The 27,551-nt window shown below is 34.8% G+C and overlaps 1 protein-coding gene across 1 annotated transcript in view; it reads left to right on the forward strand.

Moving 5' to 3' along the window:
* Positions 1 to 1,334: 1,334 nt before the first annotated feature.
* The window catches only part of Smp_091870 (hypothetical protein), a gene marked incomplete at both ends in the record, with an annotated part of 27,879 nt that continues 1,662 nt past the window's right edge, over positions 1,335 to 27,551 (forward strand). Inside the window, 10 exons of the mRNA XM_018791907.1 lie at positions 1,335 to 1,506; positions 2,072 to 2,251; positions 2,308 to 2,491; positions 5,410 to 5,500; positions 6,848 to 7,048; positions 8,698 to 9,186; positions 11,494 to 11,624; positions 13,828 to 14,106; positions 15,151 to 15,334; positions 16,536 to 17,088. Of these exons, the coding sequence (XP_018645011.1) occupies positions 1,335 to 1,506; positions 2,072 to 2,251; positions 2,308 to 2,491; positions 5,410 to 5,500; positions 6,848 to 7,048; positions 8,698 to 9,186; positions 11,494 to 11,624; positions 13,828 to 14,106; positions 15,151 to 15,334; positions 16,536 to 17,088 (2,464 nt within the window). The remainder of the gene's footprint in view (positions 1,507 to 2,071; positions 2,252 to 2,307; positions 2,492 to 5,409; positions 5,501 to 6,847; positions 7,049 to 8,697; positions 9,187 to 11,493; positions 11,625 to 13,827; positions 14,107 to 15,150; positions 15,335 to 16,535; positions 17,089 to 27,551) is intronic.

Consider the following 27,551-nt stretch of genomic DNA (forward strand, 5'->3'; position numbering starts at 1 on the left):
TAGGAAAACACAAACTTTCAGTTGTGATTCAATTTTGATTAAAAATAATTTGTTGGTAACGAGTAAGCACGTATAATGTGTTCTGTATTTCTTATTTCTAAATCCAGCTCTAAATCCTAGACTAGAAATCAACCGTTCCAATAGATATTCTCTCAGAAACGTCTAAGTGTATAATGCTTGGATTGCATACAGCTACGCAAATAGTAGACAATTATATGGAGCGAAAATTAAGTTGTTACTCAAAAATATTTTAAAGTTTGATGTGTTTACATAAAGTCTCTTATTCAGCAACCGTTCTTTTGAGTAAAATACCAATGTAATCATAAAATTTTAATATGTTAATTTTAGAAAGTTGGTGAAACCAGTCTGCCTTCGAATACTGGGGACTTACAGAACTGTTTAGTTAATTTTTATTTGGGTCATTCATCTCAATATGTCCGCAACAGTGCATGCAGTCTGTACCTGACATTATGTAAGACATTTTAGAAGGATCTATCACATGATTCTTATAATATTTTTAGGGACTTGTTGTATATCAGATAAAATGTAAATTTGTGTCTTTTTAAATACCTGTATCACAATGCGAACCAGGGCAATTTCATCATATGATGTCTGTTGATACTTTTTGATAATAAATACCTAGTCCAGTGTGATGCCATTAAATACCATTGATAGTGATTCACATATAATCCATAGGTAATAGCAAATTTCTTCACGAACTGTTGAAAATCGATATCTTCAACACATTTCAGTTATTACAGAATTTATGCAATATCGTCGAAGTTTCTACAAGTATGTTTTTTTTTCAAAAAGACATGAGGTCTATACTTCCAAAAAACATTACGTAAAATCCTAAAATTATTTAAAGATGTTTCAGAAGCTCTGATAGCGTGCAAATGTTGGAGTATATTGCTAACTTAAAGTGTTTTATCGCCATTAAGCAGCATTCTTTAAAGAACCACTGGAAACTAATTAGCAACAAACTGATACTATTTGTTCTTAATCATATTGAGTTTTACGGTCATAACCGACGACAGTAAATGATAGTTGAGATATATTACAAATTGATTGAGACTAGAAATGCAAATCACTCGACTCTTGCCTAAAAGGATCAAGGTAGAGCACTCACTGCGAAACCTGAAGGTCCTAAGTTCAATCCTTGGCGGGGTCGTGCACTGGTGAGAGTTTCCAAACCTGTAGGAATCAGCTGGATCTGTCATGTCCATTTCCCAGTCATATATATTTGACGACAACTGATACATGATTTCATAGTTTCGTCACATTATTTGAGATTCTATGTAACCACAAATGATTGTGCTAATAATTATGTCAAAATGTTAATTTTTCCCACTTTACAAGTCATCAGTGCCTCAAAAAATCCCAATCGTATTCGTTACCTATTGAATAAAATATTGGAGAAGTGGCAAGTTAAGCAAGATGTTGTGTTATCACCTCTTTCAAAACTATTATTTCAAATAAACGAAACGGAAACTACCACACCGCGTGGTAAGTAGAATAATAAGCAATTTTATCTAATAATTATTATTCACAGATACTTACGTTAATCAAAATAATATCACCAAGCAAAATAAACATCATTAAATATTTCATTCGATATTTATTTTACTCATAGGTTTATAAAATAATCATTAGAAGCAAATAAAATATCTAATTATTAACTTAATAGTTGTCAATAATTCAACCTATCTGTAAACCTTTACGACATGAAGCAGTCAAACAGCTGATACTTACTGATGTTATGTAGGCATTCTCTTTGTTCTATATTTATGCTATTATAGTGACGATATAACATGAATAAAATCACCAAGTTAAATCCTTATGTCTAAATGCATGTCAATGTACGATTGTAAATTTTTTTACTTATATTTAATAATATTTCATATATCATGTTCGAGATTCATCATAAATTAATTGTTCTCACTGTATTTGTTCAAAATGAATCAAAGAATCACATAAAATAGTCGTCTTTGTTATGTTAACAACGCGGAAATGTTATAATTATATTAGAATATGTTGAACTATTTCCATTTTATGTATTTTTCTTTTTCAGAAATGCCTTCGCCTGTGCGCTCCAAATTAAGTTGGACATGGCGTGAAGGGCGCATGCGCATGTATTATTTAGTCGCACGTTCATTAGTTAGGCTTCATCTTAAAGTTCTTCACGAATTAGACGCTGATGGTTGTAGCCCAATCACTTCTGAAGATTCTTGTATCAGCCCTACCTTTACAGGTAAAATCCCTTTGAACTGGTGAGATAAACAATTCTAAATCGTTTGCACTTTTTAGATGATTATTCTCAAAGAACCTTATGTACATCATCAAATAATAATTTACTTCAATTTGGCTTCAGTCCTGTACCAAAATCTAATCCTCCTGTTCTTTTTTCGAATCCGGATCGTCGAGCTCCAGTTAATAAATCATCAGCATCGGTTGGTTTATCATATAAAATTAGCCTTGTCATAGGTTTTGAGTATATATATATATATAGCCGTCCTATTATTTTGGATGGTGACACTTTGTATTTAAGTTCATCTGAAAGAACATTTAGGTTTCCAGTAGAAAAAAAATTAATCTTTTATCTTAAGTCTGTTCATTTTTATGCGAATTGGTACTTTAATTGTAAGTTTCAGGTAGTCTGCTCTGGTTTATTCAGCTGTGAAAGTATTTTTAGATTCTATCAAATCCTGTCGATCTTTCAATATCATTAAGTAGTGGGTAGCAGAATGATTAACGTATAATTTTTATGGCATATAGCTTGCTATTATGAGTATCCAGGATTTTTTTATGGCTTTCTAAAAACGCTTAATTATGGACTTCTTTTAATCATTGCATTTGTCAATGCAATGGATTTGCTTCAAGTGAAGAGATTAACAAGGTTACGGTGGTTTACCTGTAGATAAGTCGTAATATAATGTTGTTCATATAAAAACTGGGATGGATCATAGTTTCGTTACAAATACTAGAGTATTTATCTAATTAGACAATTCCATTTTTGTTTTGCCAATGAAGTAAGTTAGTTCATCTAGCCACTGTTAAGGACGTTACAAAAAAACTACAGCAAAATCTGCACTGATTCCTATTTTCGATCTCAAACTACTATGTTACATGATATTTGCGGCCTCAACCTGAAAGCTGTGATGGACCAAAAAACATCAATTCTTTACACCAACCTTTCTACTTGTTTCCACCTATTTCTAGCATCGTCAATTTATGCGCTCATCCGAGAACGGTGGAACACCGTTCAAGCCATCTAAGACAGTGTTTAAAAGACCGTGTCGTAGACAAAATCATACGATCACTTGATGGATGGTTACAGTAGATAAACATTGTGTTTAAACCCTTCTATTATTCGGATTCAGAATAAACTTAAACCTGTATACTTTATAATATGTCAGTACAGTCAACTCTTGAGAGAATGTTTGACGTTTCTTAAGAATTTGCGAAGACATTGACTAAAAAATTGAAGTGATATGACTCCCTGTATTTTCTACTCAGTGTAGGGTGAGCAGTATCTGGATATATATATATATATATATATATATAGATAGATAGATAGATAGATATATGCGGGACTTTCGTTCTCGCGCGTGAACACTTAACCTCTAGACCCCTAAGCCGGCATCGACTCATGAATTCAACTATTAAAATTACTACATTCTCCACAAACCATATAAATTTTTTTAGGAATATATTTTAAAAGACAAAGATAACTAACAGTTTTATCAATCTGAGATCAATACATATGTAGGAATTGCTAACCTTAAACAAGGAGAACGTTAATTTTAGAAAATTACTAATAAATGTTACTAGTTTTAACATTTTGATAGCTAGGTTATTTCCTTTTTGTTTAATTTTGGTTTCCTTATAGTCACAACCTGTTGAAAGTTCGCCAACTTTGTAAGTAAATTTATATCGTTTACTTGAGGCCATTTTACATTTTGCAGTTTTTCTTTTGATGACTTAATAATTATCATTATAATACCAAACAGTGGAATTTAATGAAGACATTCACTTTCAATGAATTTATGATTAAAATGTTTGTTTGCATATCGATGTATGTATAATGATTTAGTCATGCGAGAAAGTTTCAACAATGAGTTGCACTGGCAGAATAATAATGAAAACTATAACATTTATTATGTAAAATGTTAAACATACAAGATGGCATAACATCTATAGAATGAGTATAAATAAACTATAGATACAAGACTACTATGCAAATGTCAGTTACAGTGTGAATGTAATAAACAAATTAAAATGACTATTTTTGTATCATTAAATCCAAAGGAATGTATTGGGGGGAGAGTGCTAAATGAAATCACAACTCAGTAAAACGTCAGCTTAAAACGATACATAATTTCATGAACCAGTATATTCTGTAGAATAATAATTTATTAAATGAAATTATTATCATCAAAAATAGTATTATGTTAAGGCCAGTTTAAATATATAGTTCGAAAAGTTTTATTTTGCATACGGCGGCCTTATTCCGGTTAACCAAAGCTTGTATTATTTTAAACAATTGTAGCCGAAAAAATTTTTATTGTTCTGAAAAGATCCTTTAATCAACGTTAAAATACCGTGTAGTTTAGTTGAGCGATCGAAAGCAGCTAATTATGTTTATATTCAACTCTTAATTACTTTTATAAGAAAAGGAATTTCAGTTAGATAAACTGTACAGCTTGATAATAAATTTAATGAAAAGAAATAGGGTAAAATTTCAGTTTCTTCCACGATTTCTCCTTTCACACATAAACGATTAAATTTGGTTAATCAACATTCTTTGTTTATACATTTTATACATTATAAACTAAGCTGACCAATAAAATAATTCTGCCTTGAAGTAAACATTGATGAAAAGCCTTTAGAAGAGGAACTTTAAGATGGTTCGAGGAAATATTATCCTTCTGTACATGACTAAAATGATATCATCCATAAATGTCATTTTTTACGTTCATCATGATAACAGAATTAGTTATAATAACACCTCACTTGATATGTAAACTGATCAGTGACACCATCTTAATAGCTTATCTAGCCTATGGATTTGTAAAAAATCAACTGGATTGAGACAGATACTTCTCTTTTCTAAGTTGTTGTTGTATCCATTAAATGTTGCTCCCATCACGATATAGTATCAACTGCGAAGCTATCTAGAAACCAAGCAGTATTGATCCACCATTTCTTTTTGTTTTAATCCACACCTTCGACTTTACGCTAGATCGAACCTACAATATTTAAGTCTCCTGTAGAGCACTTTACTATCAGGTAATGGATCGAAGTCCAGTGTTTCATATTCTCCAACTCCAATCAGTTTGCAATTTTGCTCGATCATCATCCAGTGATATCATTGAATAATAATCTCAGTCCTTTCTTTCGTTTATTCAGCTTTCAACAGGGTGGCAAATTAAGCTCTAGACAAAAGTCCATTTATTTAACAGTTTTAGAAAATATCCGAGTGCTCGACAACGAAAGAAAAGTAAGTTTACGTTTTCTGAATGTTTATTTTAATTGTAAATTTCGAATTTTCGGAAATCTTCCTTTTATTTGACCTATCTATTCAGTCAGAAAAATTAGTAAAGGTTATCTAAACTGACCAATTGCCAGACTTATAAGATTGTTACCTTCCTGCACACAACACCAAGCTCATGTTCGACAGTGTTCGGAAATGCTGAATATCAACCAGATATTTGTTTAGTATACGATGATCTTTATTTATTAAATCTGATGCATTTACGTCCATCTTCATCTTAATTTATTCAGCTCCCACTTGATATGTTTCTGTGATTTGGATTAAAAAGACACTATTAAAACATAATTATTTTGGTACTGTTTAGAATATTAATAAATTAATATTAATATTATGCTATTTAAAAGGTTTGAATTAGATTTTTAAATATTGATACGTAGTGTCTCAAATCATTTTCTGATTCTTTTTTAATTTTCTTATAAACGAAAGTGTTTATGAATGATGAAGCTTTGTCAGTACCATACAAGTAATATTTATAGTTCATCCTTCTTGTCACTATGGTGAATCTTCATTACATTCACTGGGCTTTGTGATCACAAGTTTCAAAATGCGCCTTCACAAGTTTCCGGAGATCTTCAAAACGCACACTTTTTTTCAACAATTAAATTTAATAGTTTTATTTTTAAAATATAATGAACGAAAATTTTCATCTTACCGTTTATTTAAGTTCTCTTACAAACTTTTATGATTTCCAGTAGTATCAACTGCTTAATTATGTAATATTTCAACAAGATTTTTAAAAAAAAGAAGTTAACAGACCTCGGAAATTTTTTAACTTGTCAAAATACATTACTTCGCACATTTCTGCCCCAGCATTGTCATAAATATTACTTCATTAGTCAAACTGCTAGTAAGGGGTTATCAAAATTTTCAATCCAAATATATAATGAATCTTCATTTATGTAAGACCTCACTTTTTTCGCCCTAACAGAATAAGAGTTCATCTAATTTCGGCATCCGTTTCGTCACACACACATAATTTGATAAAGATTGGGTTTTAGAAGTATCGATATTTTATAAGATCTTTAGATACTACTTCTCTAAAGCTGCTCACCAGTATAATAGAAAAAAACAGTTGACATAAAGCAAATCTAGAAATTCTGTCTCTTTGACCGCGAATGAAGATTGACTGCTTCTTGAATCGTTTAAATATATTAGCGTTATATTGAAATAGTTAATCTTAAAAATAAATAAATGATTCTTTATAAGGTGATGATTAACGTTGTATTTAAGATAATGTTGATGTCAACAATAGCATAATACTTTAAGTGGATTCACTTTCTTGGTTTTTTATAGGACAAACAACCGGTTAGCAAAACTCAATCGTGGATTAAACGTCTAAGTATAGTGTCAGGATTAACGTCAACGAGTAAAACAAATGTTGGCCATTTAGAGTTGAATTCTATCAGCATGAAATCTATGTTGTTCAGTATACTACGATTAGCTGTAGAGTGTACATTAGATGAGAACGATGGTCTACGTCATTCAGCCCAAAAAGTATCCGTTATACATATTTTTCCTATTATTAATTTATTGGTTAATAAATTGTTTTGTTAGATCATATCCAAAAATAAAAATATGTACGCACATGAATTAGATATTTACTGTATCGATGGAAATAAACCATGTTCAGGTTTGATAACAAAAATCCAACGTTGTCTTTTCCAACCACTTTTAAGTCACATTGCTGACCACTATCAGTTATCTGTAACTATTGTTTGGAGTCAACTTAGATCCTAACAAATGCTTATAGGCACTTTTTTGAAGACATTAACATAACAATTATCCCATAATGTTTTCAATGAAATAATTCCAACTACGTGTTCAGAAGTTTGAACGAAGTTTTCTTCTGAAGAAACCAGATGCACTGTCAATTGAACACCTTAGAGGCTACTATAGTTTAAGTATACTGACGAAAGCTGAAACCTCTATAACCCCTTAAGTACACTGTGGTCATATATATGTACTTAATTCCACAAGCATGTTGTTTCATAAATGTCACTGAAAGCGACCTCAGTACGGTATCGATCTACTTTCAACTGGTTTATTCAGCGTTTGGCTTTACGTACTGAAATTAGGTAATTTACGAGAGAGTTATTCAGCCTTTATTCAATCTGAAATTACATTCCTATGGAGAAAAGGAGAATTATGCCCGATATTTTTTTTGGGTATTTTCGTGTTTAGAATTTTCGGGACACTCTTTTGATATTTCATTTAACAACTCATTGAGTGATAATTTCCAATTATTATTAACTTATTATTTGCCTAACACAACATTCTTACTTTAATAAAGAACATTTTCGTCTGTTACCATTTGTAGTTCCCAGGATATAAACTGTTGAATATCCGGTATTGTCCTGCCTGTATTGCCTTCTTGCATATGGTTTTTCATCTCATCGTTTTATGACAATGATCAAGTATGAATTAAGACAATAGGCAAGAGGAAGGTAACAGTTATTGCAAGAAGTTACAAACTATCGACATAGTACGAATACATAGCTTGCAATCGTTTATTCGCATCTTTTGGTGTGTTCTGTCATGTGAACTGTCTTCTCGTTTGGTTACTAAATGTTCTGTCAACTCTGTGCTTGCGATGCACCCAAACTTCACTCCGTCTGACAACTGTTGCAATTTCGACGCCACGTTCCGCTACACACTGCTTACAAAAATCCTTGTGAGAAGCGTCCATTACACAAGTAGTTGAACTGCCTTTCATGTTCATAGTTCATTAGGAACTTGATATTTCAGGAGCCCAAGTTATTTGATGACGTTTCTGCTGTTCACTCTTGCTTTGGACACACTGAGTATTAACTTTGTTTATTGAGGGACATCATGTTTTTGTCATATTCAGTTGATTTTGCGTTTATTTCCGTTTCCGACTTTTTATTAGTTACAAGGTATTTTTTCTTAGGAAATTACTTTTTACAGGAGTTTTACAGTGTCTTTTGTTTAACAATTTTTCTTTGATAGACTTATCTCTTTGTTTTATTAGAATACCAAGAAATGATTATTTGTATTGATAGTAGCTTTTTGTGGTTCATGAAAGGGTGATGCTCTTTGTCATGTTAGTTTAATCAACACTTCTGTTTCATTTTTTGCCACGAAATTGTAGACTTTTGAGATTAATAACAGTTTCTTTTCTTTAGACCATTAATGATGTCGGAAGGCTAATACGATGGTATGATGCTGATCTTTTATTGGAAATGATTACGTTGCATATGGTGGATCCGCCAACTATGATGTCGTATGCAACTTTAAAGCTTTTACGTGATGGTCTATCTGAATTATGCATGTATGATGAAATTTTACAAAAAGAAGAGGAAGAACCTGGTTTCACTGAAAAATATGCGATTTTTAGAACTGTTCCCATTTTAAATGTAGCATTGCTTTATGGTTTGTTTTCACCGGACATATCAAGAATGTGGCTTCAATGTTGCCAACAATATATTCTGGATAGCACGACGGCTCTTTTTATCAGTACCTTGTCAATAGAATGTGCTTTGCGAACCCTTTGTCTTGTACACAGATTGTCTAATCTATCACTCGTAGCATGCACCTGGGAAAATATGAGGCCTAATCCTTTTTCAAATCTGCCATACTCACAACGTAAGCTAGATCTAGATGCGAATGATGTAGTAAGTTACTTTGGAACAATCAAAATTTGCGCTATTATATCCATTATAAAATTTTTCTTGTATATGCTAATATGATATGTTTCAGTTTCTACTAAATAAACGGTTGATTTCTAATTTCATTGAAAAATAAAATGTCTTCATCTTTGGGACAGAATTTACGTTCTCAAAATTTGAAAAATTCTGAATAAATTATTTCAATTTAATAGTAGTTTACGAAAATAACATGATAATTGGTACAAATATAATCTACTTTAGAAAGACATTTAAAGCAAGTCATTTTAAGCATTCTCATCGTATTTCAAATGTAACGTAATAGATTTTAAAAAGAGATTGGAACGAAGAGAATCCTATCCTAACTAAAAGATGTACACCTGTAAAGCATGTTCAAAACTGATGGTTCGTTCAAAAGACACTATTCATTTGTTTGTTCAATTTATTGGTATGATACACGTAACTCAATATTAAACATCTATTTACTAATACGAAAGTGCGCTTTAATTTCTTCTATATAAATGTTTAAGCTTTAAATTAATCAAAATGTATGTAATTATTTTTAAACCAGACGAACCATCATAATAACGAGGTTGCTGCAACTGTTCTTATCACTTTATTACAAACTTAAGCCTGCTGCCCTCATGGTGTATAGGCTCCGACCAATAGCCTCCAAGTAACTCCGTTCTGGACTTTTCTTTACAGTTCCTTCAAAGTGTTTCTCATAATCTTGATGTCCACCTCTAAACTTCAGCTCTATATAGTCTTTGTTTTGTATCTTAACTTTTTGCCTTGAAGATTCCAAGTTAGGGGTTGCCTTATAAGGTAGTCTGATGGTTTTGGTAGGATGCTCTATCCTTTTCAACTGGCATCTGACTTGTTTTCTGCCACAGAAGGTTAATGCTGATGGTTTCTGACCAATGGATTCGGAATATTTTGCATAGATAGCTGTTGATAAATACCTGTACATTTCTAATGATAGCTGTGTTAGTTATCCAAGTTTTAGCTTCGTACAATAGAACTATTTTAACCTATGTGTTGGAAATTATGACTTTGGAGTTGAGAAACAGTTGTTTCGAGTTACAGATGTTCTTCAGCTATATGGATGTTCTTATGGCTACGCCAATCCGTGCCTTCACATCTGCACCAAATCCCCCTTACTTATTACTGACGTTGTCCAGGTACGTAAAAGTTTCCTCCTTTTCCAGAGCTTCTCCATCAAGTGTGATTTAGTTGGTGCTCGCTGTACTGTCCTTCAAAATCTTTCTTTTTTTCTTGTAAGTGCATGTTTCTTCTGAAGCCGCTATTATATCGTCTGTCTTCACCCAGATTTGTTGTTTTGTGTGTGATAGAAGTGTTGAGTCATTTATAAAGTCCAAATCATCGAGTTGTATCCAAGGTCTTCTCTGATTTCCATGGACTTCTCGATATGTATTGATCTTCATAGTCCAGTCAACAAGCAGAAGAAAAAGGAAAGGTGAAAGTAGGTAGCATTGGCTTAGGGTGATTGCTGACTCTCTTCTCAGACCTCCTCGTTTATCCGGCAGTAGCTCTAGAGGAGCTTCAGGTGAGTTATTCTCAGTGTTTATTTTAAATGCATTTGGAAAAGTGGATTCATCGAAATTGACAGTGAACTTAGGTTTGAATCTTTTGCATACTTGATACTTGTCTTCATCATAATCTATTTTCTGAATTAAATTCTAAGGAAATAAAAGTTATTTTCATTTAGTTTATAACTGTAAATACCCATCGAAACATCAGTGGTGAGAAATATGTGTGTGAAATAAAAATTGTTTGCTATTTTAAAACACTTTTTATAGTCTAGAAATTTGTTTTGTAATTCCTCAATTCAAAAAATACCTTTTAAATATCTTGAAAAATAAATTACTGAACTCCTAAACGTATTGAATTGAAATCACTCTAACCCTTAGGCAGTAAAAATAATGAAAGTGCTTTAAAATACCCTATGAAAACACTAAATAACATAAGATTAACTTTGCTAAAACTGGAAAAAACAGCTTTTTGTGTTATAGTATATAGCCAATAGCTGTGAAGTTAATTTATTAAGCAAAAGACCAAACAAACCTACAGTTGGTTGGCTATGTTCGGATTGCATGGTTTTGAGAAATCTGAGTAGATTTTTAACATAGATATCTTCAGTAAGTTGAACCACTTAGAGGTGTTCAAAGTCTAAATTTTCACTCGCTCTACTTGCAACTAATATTAGTGCAGACTAATTTAAGTTTATGTCACATAGGTTTTGGAACTTAAAATTGATTTGATAATAAATCCTTTATTTAATAAAAAAAACTGTAGGTAGAATGTATTAAAGGCGTTGTCGAATTCGCTCAACGCATAGACGTGAAACTTGGACCTACAAATGAGCCAATACTGAATGTCGCCGATTTTCACAAAATGATGATAACGCAGAAGCCATATTTATCATGGTATGTAACAATTATCTGAACGTTTCATATGCCTTATAGTTTGTTTACTCAAAGAACAAAGTACAATGGCACCGTCGATTAGTTTTAAATTTTTAAATAATCATTTCAGTGTTGCTAATAGTTATTGAAATTAACTTCTTCATGCTAACCACGCTCTAAAAGTAAACTAAAGTGTTTTCACCGATTTCATTAAACTTATTTTTGACGACACCTCAAACAAATTGCCCATATCCTCTTATGTTGGATGAACACTTAACTAACCCATACATGATACAAAGACAGTTTTATTCTTATTATAGAAGCAACTTTCATAATTCGCTAGTGCTTTTTGAAGTTCTTATTGGAAAATAAGCTGGTTCACTGACTTAACTATTAAAATCAGTAATATTACACAATGTGTCTATAACTTATAATCATTTTTTGGTTGTTATTATTACCCATTAAAGTAGGTTCATATAAAATTAGAAATGTAAGAGGTCTACGGGAGCAGTGATTCCCATCCGCAATACCATCGATCTCACTATATCGTACAAATTAAAATGTCCTCACTTATTAAACTTAGAAATTTTCGCAATCAGTGGTCACACTATCATGTAAGAATTGGACCGATAAAATCAATTAGGATGTCTACTTTTAGGTTCTGTGTTATTATTTCATTTGGTATCATAACCCAAGTGTATATATGGTTTATATATGTGACTGAACAAAGTGGTAAACCCAATAAATAACTTAAATTCACCACGTCTAGGGTCACCATTTTATAGGGAAGTAAAACGTGATTCATATCATGTTCAACCTATGATGAATGAGACAATCGCTTGACAATGATAGGATATGATATGTTGTGAATTCTGAAAACACTTTATTCACCTGGGTTTACCGTATTTAATTTCGAAAGTTTTTAGTACTTTTGATCCATGTTTCGTTGCTTATACAAACACAGGAGACAAAATTTATACTTGAATGCCTTTTTACACGAATTAAAACTCTGGGCTGTAAAATTCAGTTAGTTCTCAGTTAAAAATGAACGAATACTGAGGACGTGTTTGATTATTTGTTACAGAAAACAAACTAAATAATTTTTATGGTTTGAGGTACCAATTCCATTCAAACCAAAATAACTGAATTTATGACAATTTTTACAATATTTCATTTGTTCATAATTATTTTGTTAATAACGTATTCGTGAACTGATTTCACGTCTTTTTATTTCGTGTTGGATCAGTAAAGCATTTAAAGAAATACGCTTTAGAATCTGTTAGAACGACAACAAGTAATCGTAAATAATTTTCGCAGGATATTTGTTACAGTTTATGATCATTTAAACCTTAATCGAAGCTCTAACTAAAAGTTTGACCACGTTACTGATACCTTTTTTTATATGTATAAACGTCTTTATACTGTTTCAACATAATTTGTAAGCTTCAAGTTAATTGTTGAAACAATTACACCATTTCTTATTATGTTTCTTTGTGACTATTAATAGTTAAAATTGAAGAATTAGTTGTCACATCTTCACCAGTAATGACTTCTGAGCCCCAAGAGTTTGAAACTATGAATGTTTAGAATCAAAAACAGTTTCTCAAGCAAACGGGTAGGATAATTGTAAAAATTCGAAATAATATTAAGAGCTAGTGATGGTATTTTGTATTACACCTTTTCTACAGCGATCTTGAAAATACAACTGAAAACCATTCTTGTTGTTGTACAACATGTACACACTTAACAAATTGATCAGATATGATAATTACGCCTTACTTTCAAAGTTAGTTCACTTCTAGTAAGTTTTAGAACTATTTTGGCTGCAAAACTGATCTTTTTACCGAATACTCAGCTGTAAATAATAGGAATGAATTTCTTAAAAGCTGTTTTGAAAAACAAACCTAGAAATTTGGAGAAAATCGGGGCTCATGAATTTAGTCACTTCATTTTTTTATTTGTGCTCTAATCAACTGACATCATTTAATATTAAAAGCTAATATATAATTACTGAATACTCTCTATAGCCTACCTGACATATGAAAACACTGAAACGATCAAGATTAATTTATATTTCCAAATAAAACTTCTGATATTATCAGGGAGGAATGTGAGATACAACTTAGCTATATTATCTTACCGTAGGACTTTCAATTTCGCGTGTATAATAAATTTTTTTATCATGTCACTTTTGACTTGTAAATTTGCATTGGTTTATTTATAGTTTACAGCCCCCTCAATCAACTGCAAAGTGTTCACTTACATATTTCGTTTTTAAGCTGGTTACTAAACTGGAGTCTGTTTTATATTCTTATCTACCACCATCCGTAAATTCGAATCGGCCTAATCCAGACGTTCGCATAACCGGTGGTCTTATTTTATCCCCAATATTGCCATACCTCATTACATGGCCGCTAGCTCTTCTTCCTCCTAGCTTGGATAAAACTTTAGAGAATCCATCAAAGGAGGCGAGGATACTTGCTGTTCGTAAACTACTTCGCCTGTGAGTTTTATGTAAAACTTGAATTGGAGTAGTTCATTATTATCGTTTAATTACATATTGCTCCAAAAATTTACTTATGATGATTATTTTCACAACGTAGGTTGTTTTCTAAAAAATCCCAAGACCCTATGGATTCTCTCAAGGGTAGTGTATTGAACTGATCTTGATCTGTAACAATATGAATCAAGATATCTCATCTTTATTCAGAAATTATGTCTTATTTAAAATGATCACCTCCTTGGTACATAATGCTCGTTTAAATTTCTAACTGATTTGAAGATGAATACATTTGTTGTTGACGGAAGATTATTCAATCGGGTCAACTATATGACAATTCTTAATCTACTGAACCAACAGAAACGAGACGTTATTTATGTCCATAACTAAGCAATCAAATCGTTGCTTAAGCTCCCATCACGTCAATCTGGTCTGATGTGTCTGTAGACTATCCATGTTGCATGTAACCTGCCGATTGAATGACATTATTATCCTGTCATTTTAGTGTGACTCATGATTTTTATTCATTTCAATAAGACACGCAATACTGGTCGATATGTTTGTGCGTTTCACTTAATGATTATAATTCCTTTAATCATTGTACTAATCGAATTGTTTTTACGTTTAGAAACAAATAAAGTTCAAAACCAAGTTGTCCTTGTTCTGACTATAGCTTTCACATAGACTTTGGGGTCTCCAGTATCACGTTTACAGTCCTAGTAGAATACCTGTAGGACAAATCAAATCCTACACAAGTGTCACACATAACAGTAACATGGGAGTCAAAACGTAATGACAATTAGTACGAAATAGTGAAAAATGATAATTCCAAAGTATTAGTTGTAAGTCATTACGGGTAACCAAGAACAGTTTCGTCACTTGTTTTATTGAAACAGGATATTAACGAAATCCTTGGAACACGGTTATAGGCAGTATACCACGTCTGTGCAAACTGAAGACTTAAGAATTAAGTGAAGTATTTATTTATTCGGATTTCTATTAATTGTTCTGTGTTTGCATGAATAAGTTTTCTATCATTATTTACAGATTTGCAGCTATAATACTTGCATTACCGATCACAAATAAGCCAGAATTTTCGAAAAATGAATCAACTGCAATGAAAGATAATGCATTGTTAAAAGAGCTTGCCTCAATCGCTCAACATTCTGTTGAATTAGAAACTGTTGTCAGTGCTTGTTTTGCTCAGCTGGAAAATCTTGTTTCTCAATTGGTAAGTATGAATGAATTTCTTCAAAAACAATTACCTTTCAACTTTCAATTAAGGCTTCATTAACTGAACTAGCTGTTTATAAACTCCTAATTATGCGTAACTAAACTCATCGGTAATCATGTATTCCAGTCATCACACTACGATTAAGGTAAGAACCATTATAGAAAAGTTGACTAATTTGACAAACTGTCTTTTTACTAATAGATAAAATAATTGCTTGAGTTCCTCATAACATTCCTGTCATTCGTTTTCTGGAACATTCTGATTCTCATTGTTGTGCAAACCAAGGGTCGCCCGTGGCCATTACTAATAATCTGATAGTGGACGATTCCATGAAAGGCGATACCCCAATAAACTGTTCATATTTGAAAGCTCAGACTATGTATTTGAGATTGATACAAGCTTTCGATTACGTTTGTAGTGTCTTAGCTACGTTAATCAATCACCTCGATAACCATTATTACATAAATCCCAATGGTGTATGAATTCAGAAGGCAATAATAAGCAGTGACTACAATTTATTAGCGGATAGTACGGATAACATAGCTACAAGCACTCGAGCGAATTCGGAGCAGAGAGGCTAGTGTGTGTATGCAAGTGCACAGCGAGGCAAGGCAAAGGCTATATATATATATATATATATATATATATATATATATACGAGAGTAATTCATCGAGCAATATTTAAACGATCAACCTTTAAGCTAGAGAGAGATTGTGCGTAGGCTGTCCATGTGATCAAGCGTACACGATTATATAGACATGATAGTGATCATAATAATACAAAGAAGTAGACGAATGGTTACTGTCCGAATAACATCGTTTATTAAATAAGTTAGCAAAAGGGTTTGACAAAATTGGCTGTAGGAGAGTTGCTGTACACTCTTTAGTGTTAGGCTTTGAATTTTTTCTATGATACCCTTCTTTTTAATCCTACAACTTTATTCATTTTGATAAGACTAGACTGTTGAAGCGCATTGCTATAACGCATCAAATTAAATGAGTAAAATACCAATGTTTTTCAAATGTTAGTTTTTTCATGTAATTCAATATTTGAATTCATTATTACTCATAGTAAACAAACAATGAGAATTTGCCAGCATATTTAGCTAAGATACTTTTAAAATATTATTCATGTTCTGGAACCTATATTTGTTTTGTCATGTCACAAATGTTTATCGGTTTTATATTTTCAATATAGAATCAATATTACGAACCTACCCGAATATGTACTACTACCTCATGGTGGTGGATCCGTGCACTATGTGAACATCTACCTCGACTTATGCAAATCGCTCCATTTGCCAATCCTATAAACATATTACGCCTTCTGATCAAAGATGTTAGAAACAAATCTATATTACCAACAAATACCAAACAAAATACTGGTCACCAGACAGTGGAACCAACAAAGTGGACAAGAGCACTTGAATACGGTCTTCAGGAAGCCAAATCTAAAATGCAAGTAAAAGGAAGTAGTGGAACGTTAAAATACCAATGGCCTAAGGTTGGGGAGATTTTGAAAGCTAAAGAAACTATAGAAAAACAGTATATACTAGAAAGCAAAGGTGGAATAAAACCACTCTCATCTAATATCGTAGATACTGATCCTTCCCCAATGGATGAAGAACAACATCGTTTCTTTGTAACTAGCGATAACGAAGAGGAAGAGGTTTGCATTCTACAGGAAGAATTATATAATTCCTCTTCTTCTGATAATGATGATGAAGAAGTGCAAGAACAAGAAAGTAAAGGTAGGATTTTGTTAATAAATTTAGCTGTATTAATGTTTAAATATGATATTAATAAAGAGGTCATGATGTGACAAAATTTAACCTTTAACTTGGTACACAGGATGTTGAAAAGAGCCAGAAAATAATATAATTGTTCAAAAAATGAAATATGTTAAAGTCTCCAGTCAATGACATTTCACATTTTATGAACCACAGAAGGAAATCTCACTTTCCCATTTTGACATAACTCATCTGTTGATTTAGGGGCTCGTAGTTATACTTCAACCTGATTCACTTTTTTGTGGTTCTGACTCAACCCTCGAACAAAATTAGCGACGTAATTCGCGTTAGAGAATAACGGGATAAAATAAGCCAAATACGATAATGAATTTTGAATACGTATATTTTATGTACTCGCTGCCCCAGAGAGGCAATCAGAGAAACGAAGTGGAGAAGCAGACTGCAGAAGACAACTGTTCCAACTCAATTTGATAAAGCATGACTCAACATTTATGGCTAAACAAAAGTAAGCTAAAGACATGTGATGAGTAATATAAGCAATGGACGTGCATAGACTCACATAAAAGCATTTAATGTTAATAAGTGAATAGTTGACAAGATCAAAATGTGACTCATGAAGAATGAATAGATTGGTCTATCGGGCGGCTAGAATAACCCATGTAGGCTTGACACAGTACAGACACCACAGTGCTACCTAAGATGAATGTTTAACAGCATTTAATTTTCAACCTTTGCTTAAATTCGGATCTATTTGTATAAACAGCACCATAAACAAATATATCTACATGAATTTTCTTTACATTTTCATTCATGTTTGACTTTCGATAAGAACGTAAATGCCTTACGTTCTGTTCGACTAAGTGGCATATTTTGTCTAACAGAAAATGCCAGTTATGTTGTGATTTGTTTTCTGTTTTCTAGAATATACAAACAATTTTTTTAAAAATTTTTTTTCTAGATAATTTAATACCTAAACAAGAGAGAGTCCACAGCCTGTAAGTGTTCACCTACTGCTTTTGTTATATCCGTGTGTCCCATATCTTCATTAGATTTGGCGATAATTTTGGTAGATTCATTCCCAGCTTAGTTTAGATATTGTTTTAAATTATAATTCTGATTATAAAAATCAATAATTCACTATGTTTTACAAACTCAACGGTGCATTAATGTATGTGGATTGTCGTTAACAGTGAAATCAGGACGCGCGTTTCATTTTATTTCAGCAGAGTCGTCTGTGTGTTACTTACGCCTGTTACCCTTCGTCGCCCACCAGCATTCTCCATCCGACCCTGTCCTGGGCAATCCTTTCCAGTTGTTATTCATCCTTTTCAAATCTGCTATTTCCCGGTATAAAGTGTTCTTTGACCTTCCTCTATTCCGTTTCCCTTCAGGATTCCAAGTTGGGGCTTACCTCGTGACGCAGTTTAGTGATTTTCTCAATGTATGTCCCATCCACTTCCAACGTCTTTTCCTAATTTCCTCTTCAGCTGGAAGCTGGTTTAACCTCTCCCACAGTAAGTTGTTGCTGATAGTGTCTGGCCAATGAATGTTGAGTATCTTGTGTAAACAACTGTTTATAAATAATTGTACCTTCTTGACGATGGATGTAGTAGTTCTCCACGTTTCAGCTCCATACATTAGGACTGTCTTGACGTTCGTTTTGAAGATTCTCACTTTGATATTGATTGACAGTTGTTTTGAGTTCCATATGTTCTTCAATTGTAGGAATGCGGCCCTTGCCTTGCCGATCCTCACCTTCACATCTGCATTAGATCCACAGTGTTCATCAAGGATGCTTCCCAGGTACGTGAATGTTTCCACACCTCCCAGAATTTCGCCATCAAATGTGATTGGGTTAGTGTTCTCCGTGTTGTATTTGAGAATCTTGCTTTTTCCTTTGTGTATGTTGAGGCCTATTGATGTAGAGGCTACTGCTACATTAGTTGTCTTCGTCTGTATTTGTTCGTGTGTATGAGATAGGAGGGCTAAGTCATCTGCGAAGTGCAAATCGTCTGATTGATTCTGAAATGTCCATTGTATTCCGTGCACCCCCTCAGATGTCGAGGTTTTCATAATCCAATCAGCCACCAGAAGAAAGAGGAAGGGGGAGAGTAGACAGCCTTGTCTGACTCCAGTCCGTACTGAAAATGCATCTATCAGCTTTCCTCCATGCACCACTTTGCACTGTAGTCCGTCGTGTGAATCCCGTATGATGCTAACAATTTTCTCAGGAAGAAGTTTCCATAATGTTCTCCTGTCCACACTGTCAAACGCCTTCTCATAGTCAATGAAGTTGATGTATAGTGACGAATCCCACTCAACTGATTGTTCTACGATGATCCGTAGTGTCACAATTTGGTCTGTGCACGACCGATCCTTACGGAATCTAGTCTGTTGATCTCGAAGTTGGGCATCTACTGTGTCTTTCATCCGGTTGAGCGACACTCTGTTGAAAACTTTTCCTGGTACTGACAACAAACTGATGCCTCTGTAATTCCCACATTTGCTGAGATCTCCTCTCTTTGGTATCTTGGTGAGATATCTTTCTTTCCAGTCCGTCGGTGCTTGTTCTTCCTCCTATATCTTCTTGAATAGAAGGTAATGCATACATGCAATTACTTCAATGCCTGATTCCAGTGCTTCAGCTGGTATATTGTCAGGTCCTGCCGCCCTCCCACTCTTGATTTGTTTGATGGCCATCTTGATTTCTTCGATCGTTGGTAAAGTGACATCTATAGGAAGGTCTGTGTGTGCTGCTTCGATGTCCGGTGGATTCAATGGAGCTGGTCTATTCAGCAGTTCCTCGAAGTTTTCTGCCCATCTTTTCCTCTGTTCCTGAACCACTGTGATTGTCTTTCCTTCTTTGTCCTTGAGGAGTCTCTCCGGTTTACTATATTTCCCTGCTAGTTTCTTCGTTGTATCATATAGTTGTTTCATATTCCTTTCTCTTGCAGCTTTCTCCGCAAAAGTTGCTAGTCCTTCTATGTATTTCTGCTTGTCGGCTTTAATGCTCTTCTTCACTTGCTTGTTTGCTTCTGCATACTCTGCTTGTGTCTTGACTTTCTCTCCTCGCGTTCGACTGTTATTAATTGCTGTCTTCTTGTTCTTCCTTTCTTGAATCTTGTCCAGGGTTCCAATAGAGATCCATTCCTTATGATGATGTTTCTTTCGACCCAGAACCTCCTGATACGTTGAAGTTAGTGTTTCTTTGATCCCTTTCCAGTTGTCCTCCATCGCAGTTTCTTGTTCTTTCAGTAGATCTTGTAAGACTTGGAACCTGTTGTTGAGAGCTGTCTTGAATTCATTGAGTTTGTTAGTATCTTGACGGAAGGCTGTATGGAACCCTTGTAATGCTATTCCCCCAGTTGTCCAGTGTTTCTTTAGCTTGTGTTTCATCTTGGCCACAACCAGGTGGTGATCTGAAGCTATGTCAGCTCCCCTCCTTGTTCTCACATCTTACATGGTCCTTCGGAATTTTTGTTGATATAAATATGATCTATCTGGTTCTCCATGGTGTGGTCCGGTGATATCCATATAGCTTTATGTATGCATTTGTGTGGAAATATTGTGCCGCCTATAACCAATTTGTTGAATGAACATATATTTGCAAATCTCTCGTTATTTGAATTTCTCTCTCCCAGTCCATGTCGTCCCATTATATCTTCATATCCTGTGTTGTCCATTCCGACTTTGGCGTTTATGTTTCCCATCAATATGATCAAGTATTTTGCTGAGCATTTCCCAATGGTCGATTTCAGTCTCTCGTAAAACTTATTTTTATCATCTTCATTGGTGGATGCATAACATTGGGTAATATTCATTGTGATCTCCTCCTTTGTTTTGAATGATGCTTTGATAATTCTGGATCCGTGGGTTTCCCGTCCTATAAGTGCTTTTCGTGCTTCTCTGGACAGCATTAGAGCAACTCCCTAAGTGTGCGGAGCGATTTCGTCTTCTTGACCCGTGTATAGCAGCATCCCACCCGAGTTTAACCTTTGCTGTCGAGCTTAGGTCAAATGTGTTTCACTGATTTCAAGTACTGCCAATCTGTATCTCCTCATTTCCGTTGCTATTTGACTAGACTTTCCGGTCTTCCGCATTGTCCGGACGTCCCATGTACCTATGTTAATTGTTGCTCTGGTTGTTAGAAGGGACATCGGCCTCGTGACTTCCAAAGAATCTCGGCTTTCATCCGAGGAGTCATAATTCTTCCTTCAACTCTTAGAGCAGAGTTTAAATGGTTTGAATTATTTTTTCTGGTTAGCGTTTTGTTAGCAAGATTTTCTTCTACGGGATGGGGTTGCCGACCGGATGCCCAACCCTCTTTCCTTATCCGGGCTTGTGACCGGCAGTAACTCTAAAAGAGCTACAGGCGGTGTCTGTGTGTACCTGCATCCAAATAGCGATATTCACATTGAGTCAAGTTTGAAATCAGTCGCTCCGAATGTGAAAACCTTGTTCATTAAATTACTAACCCCACACAACCGCTAACTAATTCAACGGGTATGAGATTACATATACAAAGGTTTGTACATTTCCCTTGTAGACACTATCGAATTCCAACCGCGAATTGTTTCTTTATTTTGTTAGATTATTTTCCATGGAACATACCTAAATAATAAAAGTTCGAGAAAGTAGAAGATTAAGAACATCTGTGCACCTTCATACAGACTTTGATCATCTAAATTATTAAATTTTCTACTTATGGTAACGTAAGGATACCGGGAAAAATAAATTTATTTCACTTGAGTAGCGCGTAGAAGGCATGACTTTATGTACTGACATTATATTTTTCTGAACCCATTATCCCGTTTTCTATGTGTTGGGTTTGCCTAAATAAATTTATATCAAAGATACCAATATTTGCTAGTTCGTTTGGTTTCACCATACTTTAGAGATCCCAATAATAAAATACAAATAGCTTTTTATGGTCTCTGAATATCAACACTATATCTTACTGTTGTAGAAGAGGACAATATTCAGATTTTTACTGACATTAGGGTATATTATGGTAATCATAATTGTTTGAGTTTAACAAGCTAGGAGAAATCGCTTTATCTATACTGAGGTTGATAGTATATCAGTCACTATTGATTGAACTCTTCAGTAAATTGAAGTATTTGACTCATTCAGCGTCTTTATTCGAGGAAAAGCGCAACAGTTTAATGTAATTACTTTAAAGTGTTACCTATAACTGGATAAAGAGAAATTACCACCATTGTGTCGCTGTCAGTATTTTAACGTCTGTGACGGTTGACTCAAATTCGACTAGTTTACACCACTATAGTTATTAAATCAATGACATAGTAAAATTATAATCTCTACTTCTCTTTTCCTACAGAATAATTACCATCACAAGTGAGCAGAGTATAACACGGAAATCGTTTACATTTGTAACTGCGGGTTCTTTATTAGATAACGTCATCCAGCTGTTACTCCATGCAATTAAGCGTTAATAATCCCAAATGTTTACATTATTGTAGGTGATTTATGCAAAAATACTTGTTATAGTTTATGTGTCAGCTATCTCTGTGTAGTGTGTCTTCTGGATTGGTACTCCGCTCTTTGTCAGTTCGTTATAGAGAGTTGGTGAGTAAGGTATTATCACACTTTAATACAGAAACTTACTAATTATTATACAATGTAGAAGTATTTGACCAAATGGTTCACTTCAAGATGATCCAGTATTTAATCATTCTTTGTTTAAACTTAATGTTATCCGGAAAGTTTAAATTGAATATACAAAGTAGGACAAGTTAACGTCTACCTACGTTATTCATTACACAATTGAATGCGAGGCAACTCATAAATTAGTTATGGTTTTTTCTTGAAACTGCACTAAATTGGCTTTTATATCACAAGGTAATAATTAACAACTATTCACTCATGCAATCCTCACTAGTAAACATCGAGTTGAATTTTTTTTAGAATAAATCAGTATTTTGTAGTTTTGTTTAAATCTATTCTAGGTAATTAATACTCTGAAATTACCTAGTAAGTAATTACTACTAAAAAACACTTTCAGTATCATGGTTTAATCCAATTATGAACCCCGTTCGTCGGCAAGTTGCTATCGCGTTCACCTTATTGTGTAAGCTTAATCACTTAATACAAATTTTTATGACTAACTTACGGCTGTTACTTCCAATGGAACATAGGCTGTCGACCAGCGTTCTCCAACCCAATCTGTCCTGGGCCTTCCTTTCTAATTCTATCCATCTTTTGTTCATTCTTCTCATGTCTGTCTTTATTTCTCGGTCTCATGTGTTCTTTGGTCTTCCTCTTTTCCCTTGGCCTTCAGGATTCCATGTGAGGGCTTGCCTTGTGACGCAGTTGGCTGCTTTCCTCAGTGTGTGTCATATCCACTTACAGCACTTCTTCCTGATTTCTTTCTCCGCTGCAATCTGGTTTGTTCTCTCCCACAGTAGGTTGTTGCTGATAGTGTCTGGCCAACGGTTCCGAAGTATTTTGCATAGACAACTGTTAATAAACATCTGTATCTTCTGGATGGTGGCTTTCGTAGTTCTCCAGGCTTCCGCCCCATGTTGTAGAACGGTCCTGACATTTGTATTGAAAATTCTGATCTTGGTGTTGGTTGACAATTGTTTCGAGTTCCAGATGTTCTTCAGTTGTAAATATGCTGCTCTTACTTTGCCGATCCTCACCTTCACATCTGCATCAGATCCACCGTGTTCATCGTTGAAGCTGTCCAGATGTGTAAAGGTTTTTACATCCTCCAAAGCTTCTCCGTTAAGTGTGATTCGATTGGTGAATGCTGTACTGTATCGGAGAGCCTTGCTTTTCCCTTCGTGCATATTGAGACCTACTGCTTCTGAGGCTGCTGCTACACTGGTCGCCTTCTCCTGCACTTGTTGTTGCTTGTGTGATAGAAGAGCCAGATCATCTGCGAAGTCTAAATCGTCCAGCTGCATTCTAGCTGTCCATTGTATCCCGTGCTTCCCTCTAGATGTTGACGTCTTCATGATCCAGTCGATCACCAGGAGAAAGAGAAAGGGTGAGAGTAAGCAACCTTGTTTGACACCGGTCTTTACCTCAAACGAGTCGGTGAGTTGTCCTCCATGCACTATTTTGCAGTTTAATCCATCGTAGGAATTCCGTGTGATATTGACTATCTTCTCAGACACGCCGTAGTGTCGAAGAAGCCTCCATAGTGTTGTCCTGTCCACGCTATCAGATGCTTTCTCATAGTCAGTGAAGTTGGTGTAGAGATGAATTCCATTCAATTGATTGTTCCACAATGATACGTAGATCTGCGATTTGATCTGTAAACGATCGATCTTTACGAAATCCAGCTTGTTGATCTCAAAGTTGGGCGTCTACGGAGTCCTTCATTCTGTTTCACAATATCCTGTTGAAGACTTTTCCTGGTATTGAGAGAAGAGTGACACCTCTTTAATTCTTACACCTGAGATCACCTTTCTTTGGTGTCTTGATCAGAAGTCCTTCTTTTCAGTCTGTTAGTACTTGTTCTACATCCCAAATCTTACTGAAGAGGATGTGGAGTATCTCTGCATCTGCTACATCTGCTTTCAGTGCCTCTGCTGGAATGTTATCTGGTCCCGCTGCTTTGCCGCTCTTGATTAGTCTGATAGCCATGCTAATCTCTTCAATTGTTGGTGGGCCAACATCGATTGGGAGGTCTGTGGGTGCTACTTCTATGTTGGGTGGGTTCAGTGGAGCCGGCCGATTCAAGAGTTCCTTGAAGTGTTCTACCCACCTTTTTCGTTGTTCTTCAATGTTGGTGATTACCTTACCTTCCTTGCTCTTCACTGGCCGTTCTGGTTCGCGGTAATTTCCAGCGAGTTTCTTTGTTGTATCATACAGTTGTCTCATGTTTCCTTCTCTTGCAGCCTTTTTCGCCGTCATTGCTTAATCTTTCACATATTTACGTTTGTCGGTTCTGATGCTCCTCTTCACTTGCTTGTTTACTTCTGTATATTCGACTTTTGCCTTGAATTTTTCTGCTGGTATTGATTGTTCGGCTGGTATTGATTGCTGCCTTCTTGTTCCTCCTTTCTTGAATCTTATCCAGTGTATCAACAATGATCCATTCCTTGTGGTGGTGCTTCTTTTAGCCCAGAACCTCCTGACATGTTGAAACGATTGCCTCCTTGATACCTTTCCAGTTGCTCTCCATGGTAGTTCCCTCTCCATTGAGTAGATCATGAAAAGGCTTGGAATCTGTTGCTGAGGGCTATGTTGAATTTCTTGAGTTTGTTAGCATCTCGAAGAAAGGCCGTATTAAACTTTTGTGATGTCCGCGCCGTTGTCCAGTGCTTCTTAAGTTTTAGTTTCATCTTGGCGACCAGCAAATGATGATCTGATGCTATATCAGCTCCTTTCCTGGTTCTCACATCCTCCATCGTCCTCCTGAACTTTTTGTTGATGCAGATATGGTCGATTTGATTCTGTGTAGTGTGATCCGGTGAAATTCAAGTGGCCTTGTATATGTTTTTGTGTGGGAATATGGTGCCACCTATTAACATTTTATTGAAGGCATATAGGTTTGCGAATCTCTCACCATTTTCGTTCCTTTCTCTCAGTCCATATCGTCCCATGACATCTTCGTATCCAGTGTTGTCCATTCCAACCTTGGCATTGAAATCTCCCATCAGAATGGTCAGGTCCTTGGTTGTGCACTTCTCGAAGATCGACTGCAGCCTATCGTAGAATTGGTCTTTAGCGTCTTCATCGTAGTCGTTGGTAGGCGCATAGCACTGGACGACGTTCATTATAATGCCCTCTCTCTCTTTGTTTTGAAGGAGGCTTTGATGATCCTTGGTCCATGAGATTCCCATCCAATAAGTGCATTTTGTGCTTTTCTGGACAGCATCAATGCCACTCCTTGTGTATGTGGGGCATTTTCTTCTTCATGACCGGAGTATAACAGAAGTTCCCCTGAAGATAGTCGTTGTTGTCCAACCTGCATCCAATGTGTCTCACTGGTTTCAAACACCTCCAGGTTGTATTTTCTCATTTCTGCAGCAATTTGGAAGACTCTTCCGGTCTCCTACATTGTCCGGACATTCCATCTACCTATAAAAATTGTCGCTCTGGTTGTTAGAAGGTGCATCGGTCTCATGACTTTCGAAGGAACTCGGCTTCCATCATGAGACGTCATAATTATTCCTTCAACTCTTAGAGCAGAGTTTAAATGGTTTGGATAATTTTTTCTGGTTAGCGTTTTTTTAGTGAGTTGGTTTTCTACGGTATGGTGTCGCTGACCCTATGCCCAACCCTCCTCCTTTATCCGGGCTTTAGACCGACAGTAGCCGCCGGAGGGGCTACAGACGGATTTGAAATTTTGTTACTTCTGCGCATATTTAACGTAACAAGAAAACCAGGAAAACTGAATACTGTCAGTCTATCAAACGTTTACGTTAAGTTTTGGTATGAGGCAGCTAACTAGTCAACTGTTTTTATTTATTTCTAGATTTTATATTCCTATAAAAGCTGAACCCATAGTAACACCACCAGCTCTAGAGGATGTACTTGAGTTGACTGAACGTGTTCTCCAGTACTGTCGACCAGGTAAATGTTTTCTTGTGTTTACTTAAGATCTTTCATCTTTATTCCTTATAAATAAAACACCAAACTACTCATAAATATAAACACATATTTCATACGAATATTCTTCAAGATTAGAACGAATAGCTTGACAAATAATGGGCGCCGAGTATAGAGAAGTCATTATATGTGAAAATTATATTTGAAATAATTTCAGCGACGTCTGTGACGGTTGACTCAAATTCGACTAGTTTACACCACTATAGTTATTAAATCAATGACATAGTAAAATTATAATCTCTACTTCTCTTTTCCTACAGAATAATTACCATCACAAGTGAGCAGAGTATAACACGGAAATCGTTTACATTTGTAACTGCGGGTTCTTTATTAGATAACGTCATCCAGCTGTTACTCCATGCAATTAAGCGTTAATAATCCCAAATGTTTACATTATTGTAGGTGATTTATGCAAAAATACTTGTTATAGTTTATGTGTCAGCTATCTCTGTGTAGTGTGTCTTCTGGATTGGTACTCCGCTCTTTGTCAGTTCGTTATAGAGAGTTGGTGAGTAAGGTATTATCACACTTTAATACAGAAACTTACTAATTATTATACAATGTAGAAGTATTTGACCAAATGGTTCACTTCAAGATGATCCAGTATTTAATCATTCTTTGTTTAAACTTAATGTTATCCGGAAAGTTTAAATTGAATATACAAAGTAGGACAAGTTAACGTCTACCTACGTTATTCATTACACAATTGAATGCGAGGCAACTCATAAATTAGTTATGGTTTTTTCTTGAAACTGCACTAAATTGGCTTTTATATCACAAGGTAATAATTAACAACTATTCACTCATGCAATCCTCACTAGTAAACATCGAGTTGAATTTTTTTTAGAATAAATCAGTATTTTGTAGTTTTGTTT

The sequence above is a fragment of the Schistosoma mansoni genome, assembly GCF_000237925.1.
Source record: "Schistosoma mansoni, WGS project CABG00000000 data, chromosome 1 unplaced supercontig 0034, strain Puerto Rico, whole genome shotgun sequence".
Taxonomy (NCBI): domain Eukaryota; kingdom Metazoa; phylum Platyhelminthes; class Trematoda; order Strigeidida; family Schistosomatidae; genus Schistosoma; species Schistosoma mansoni.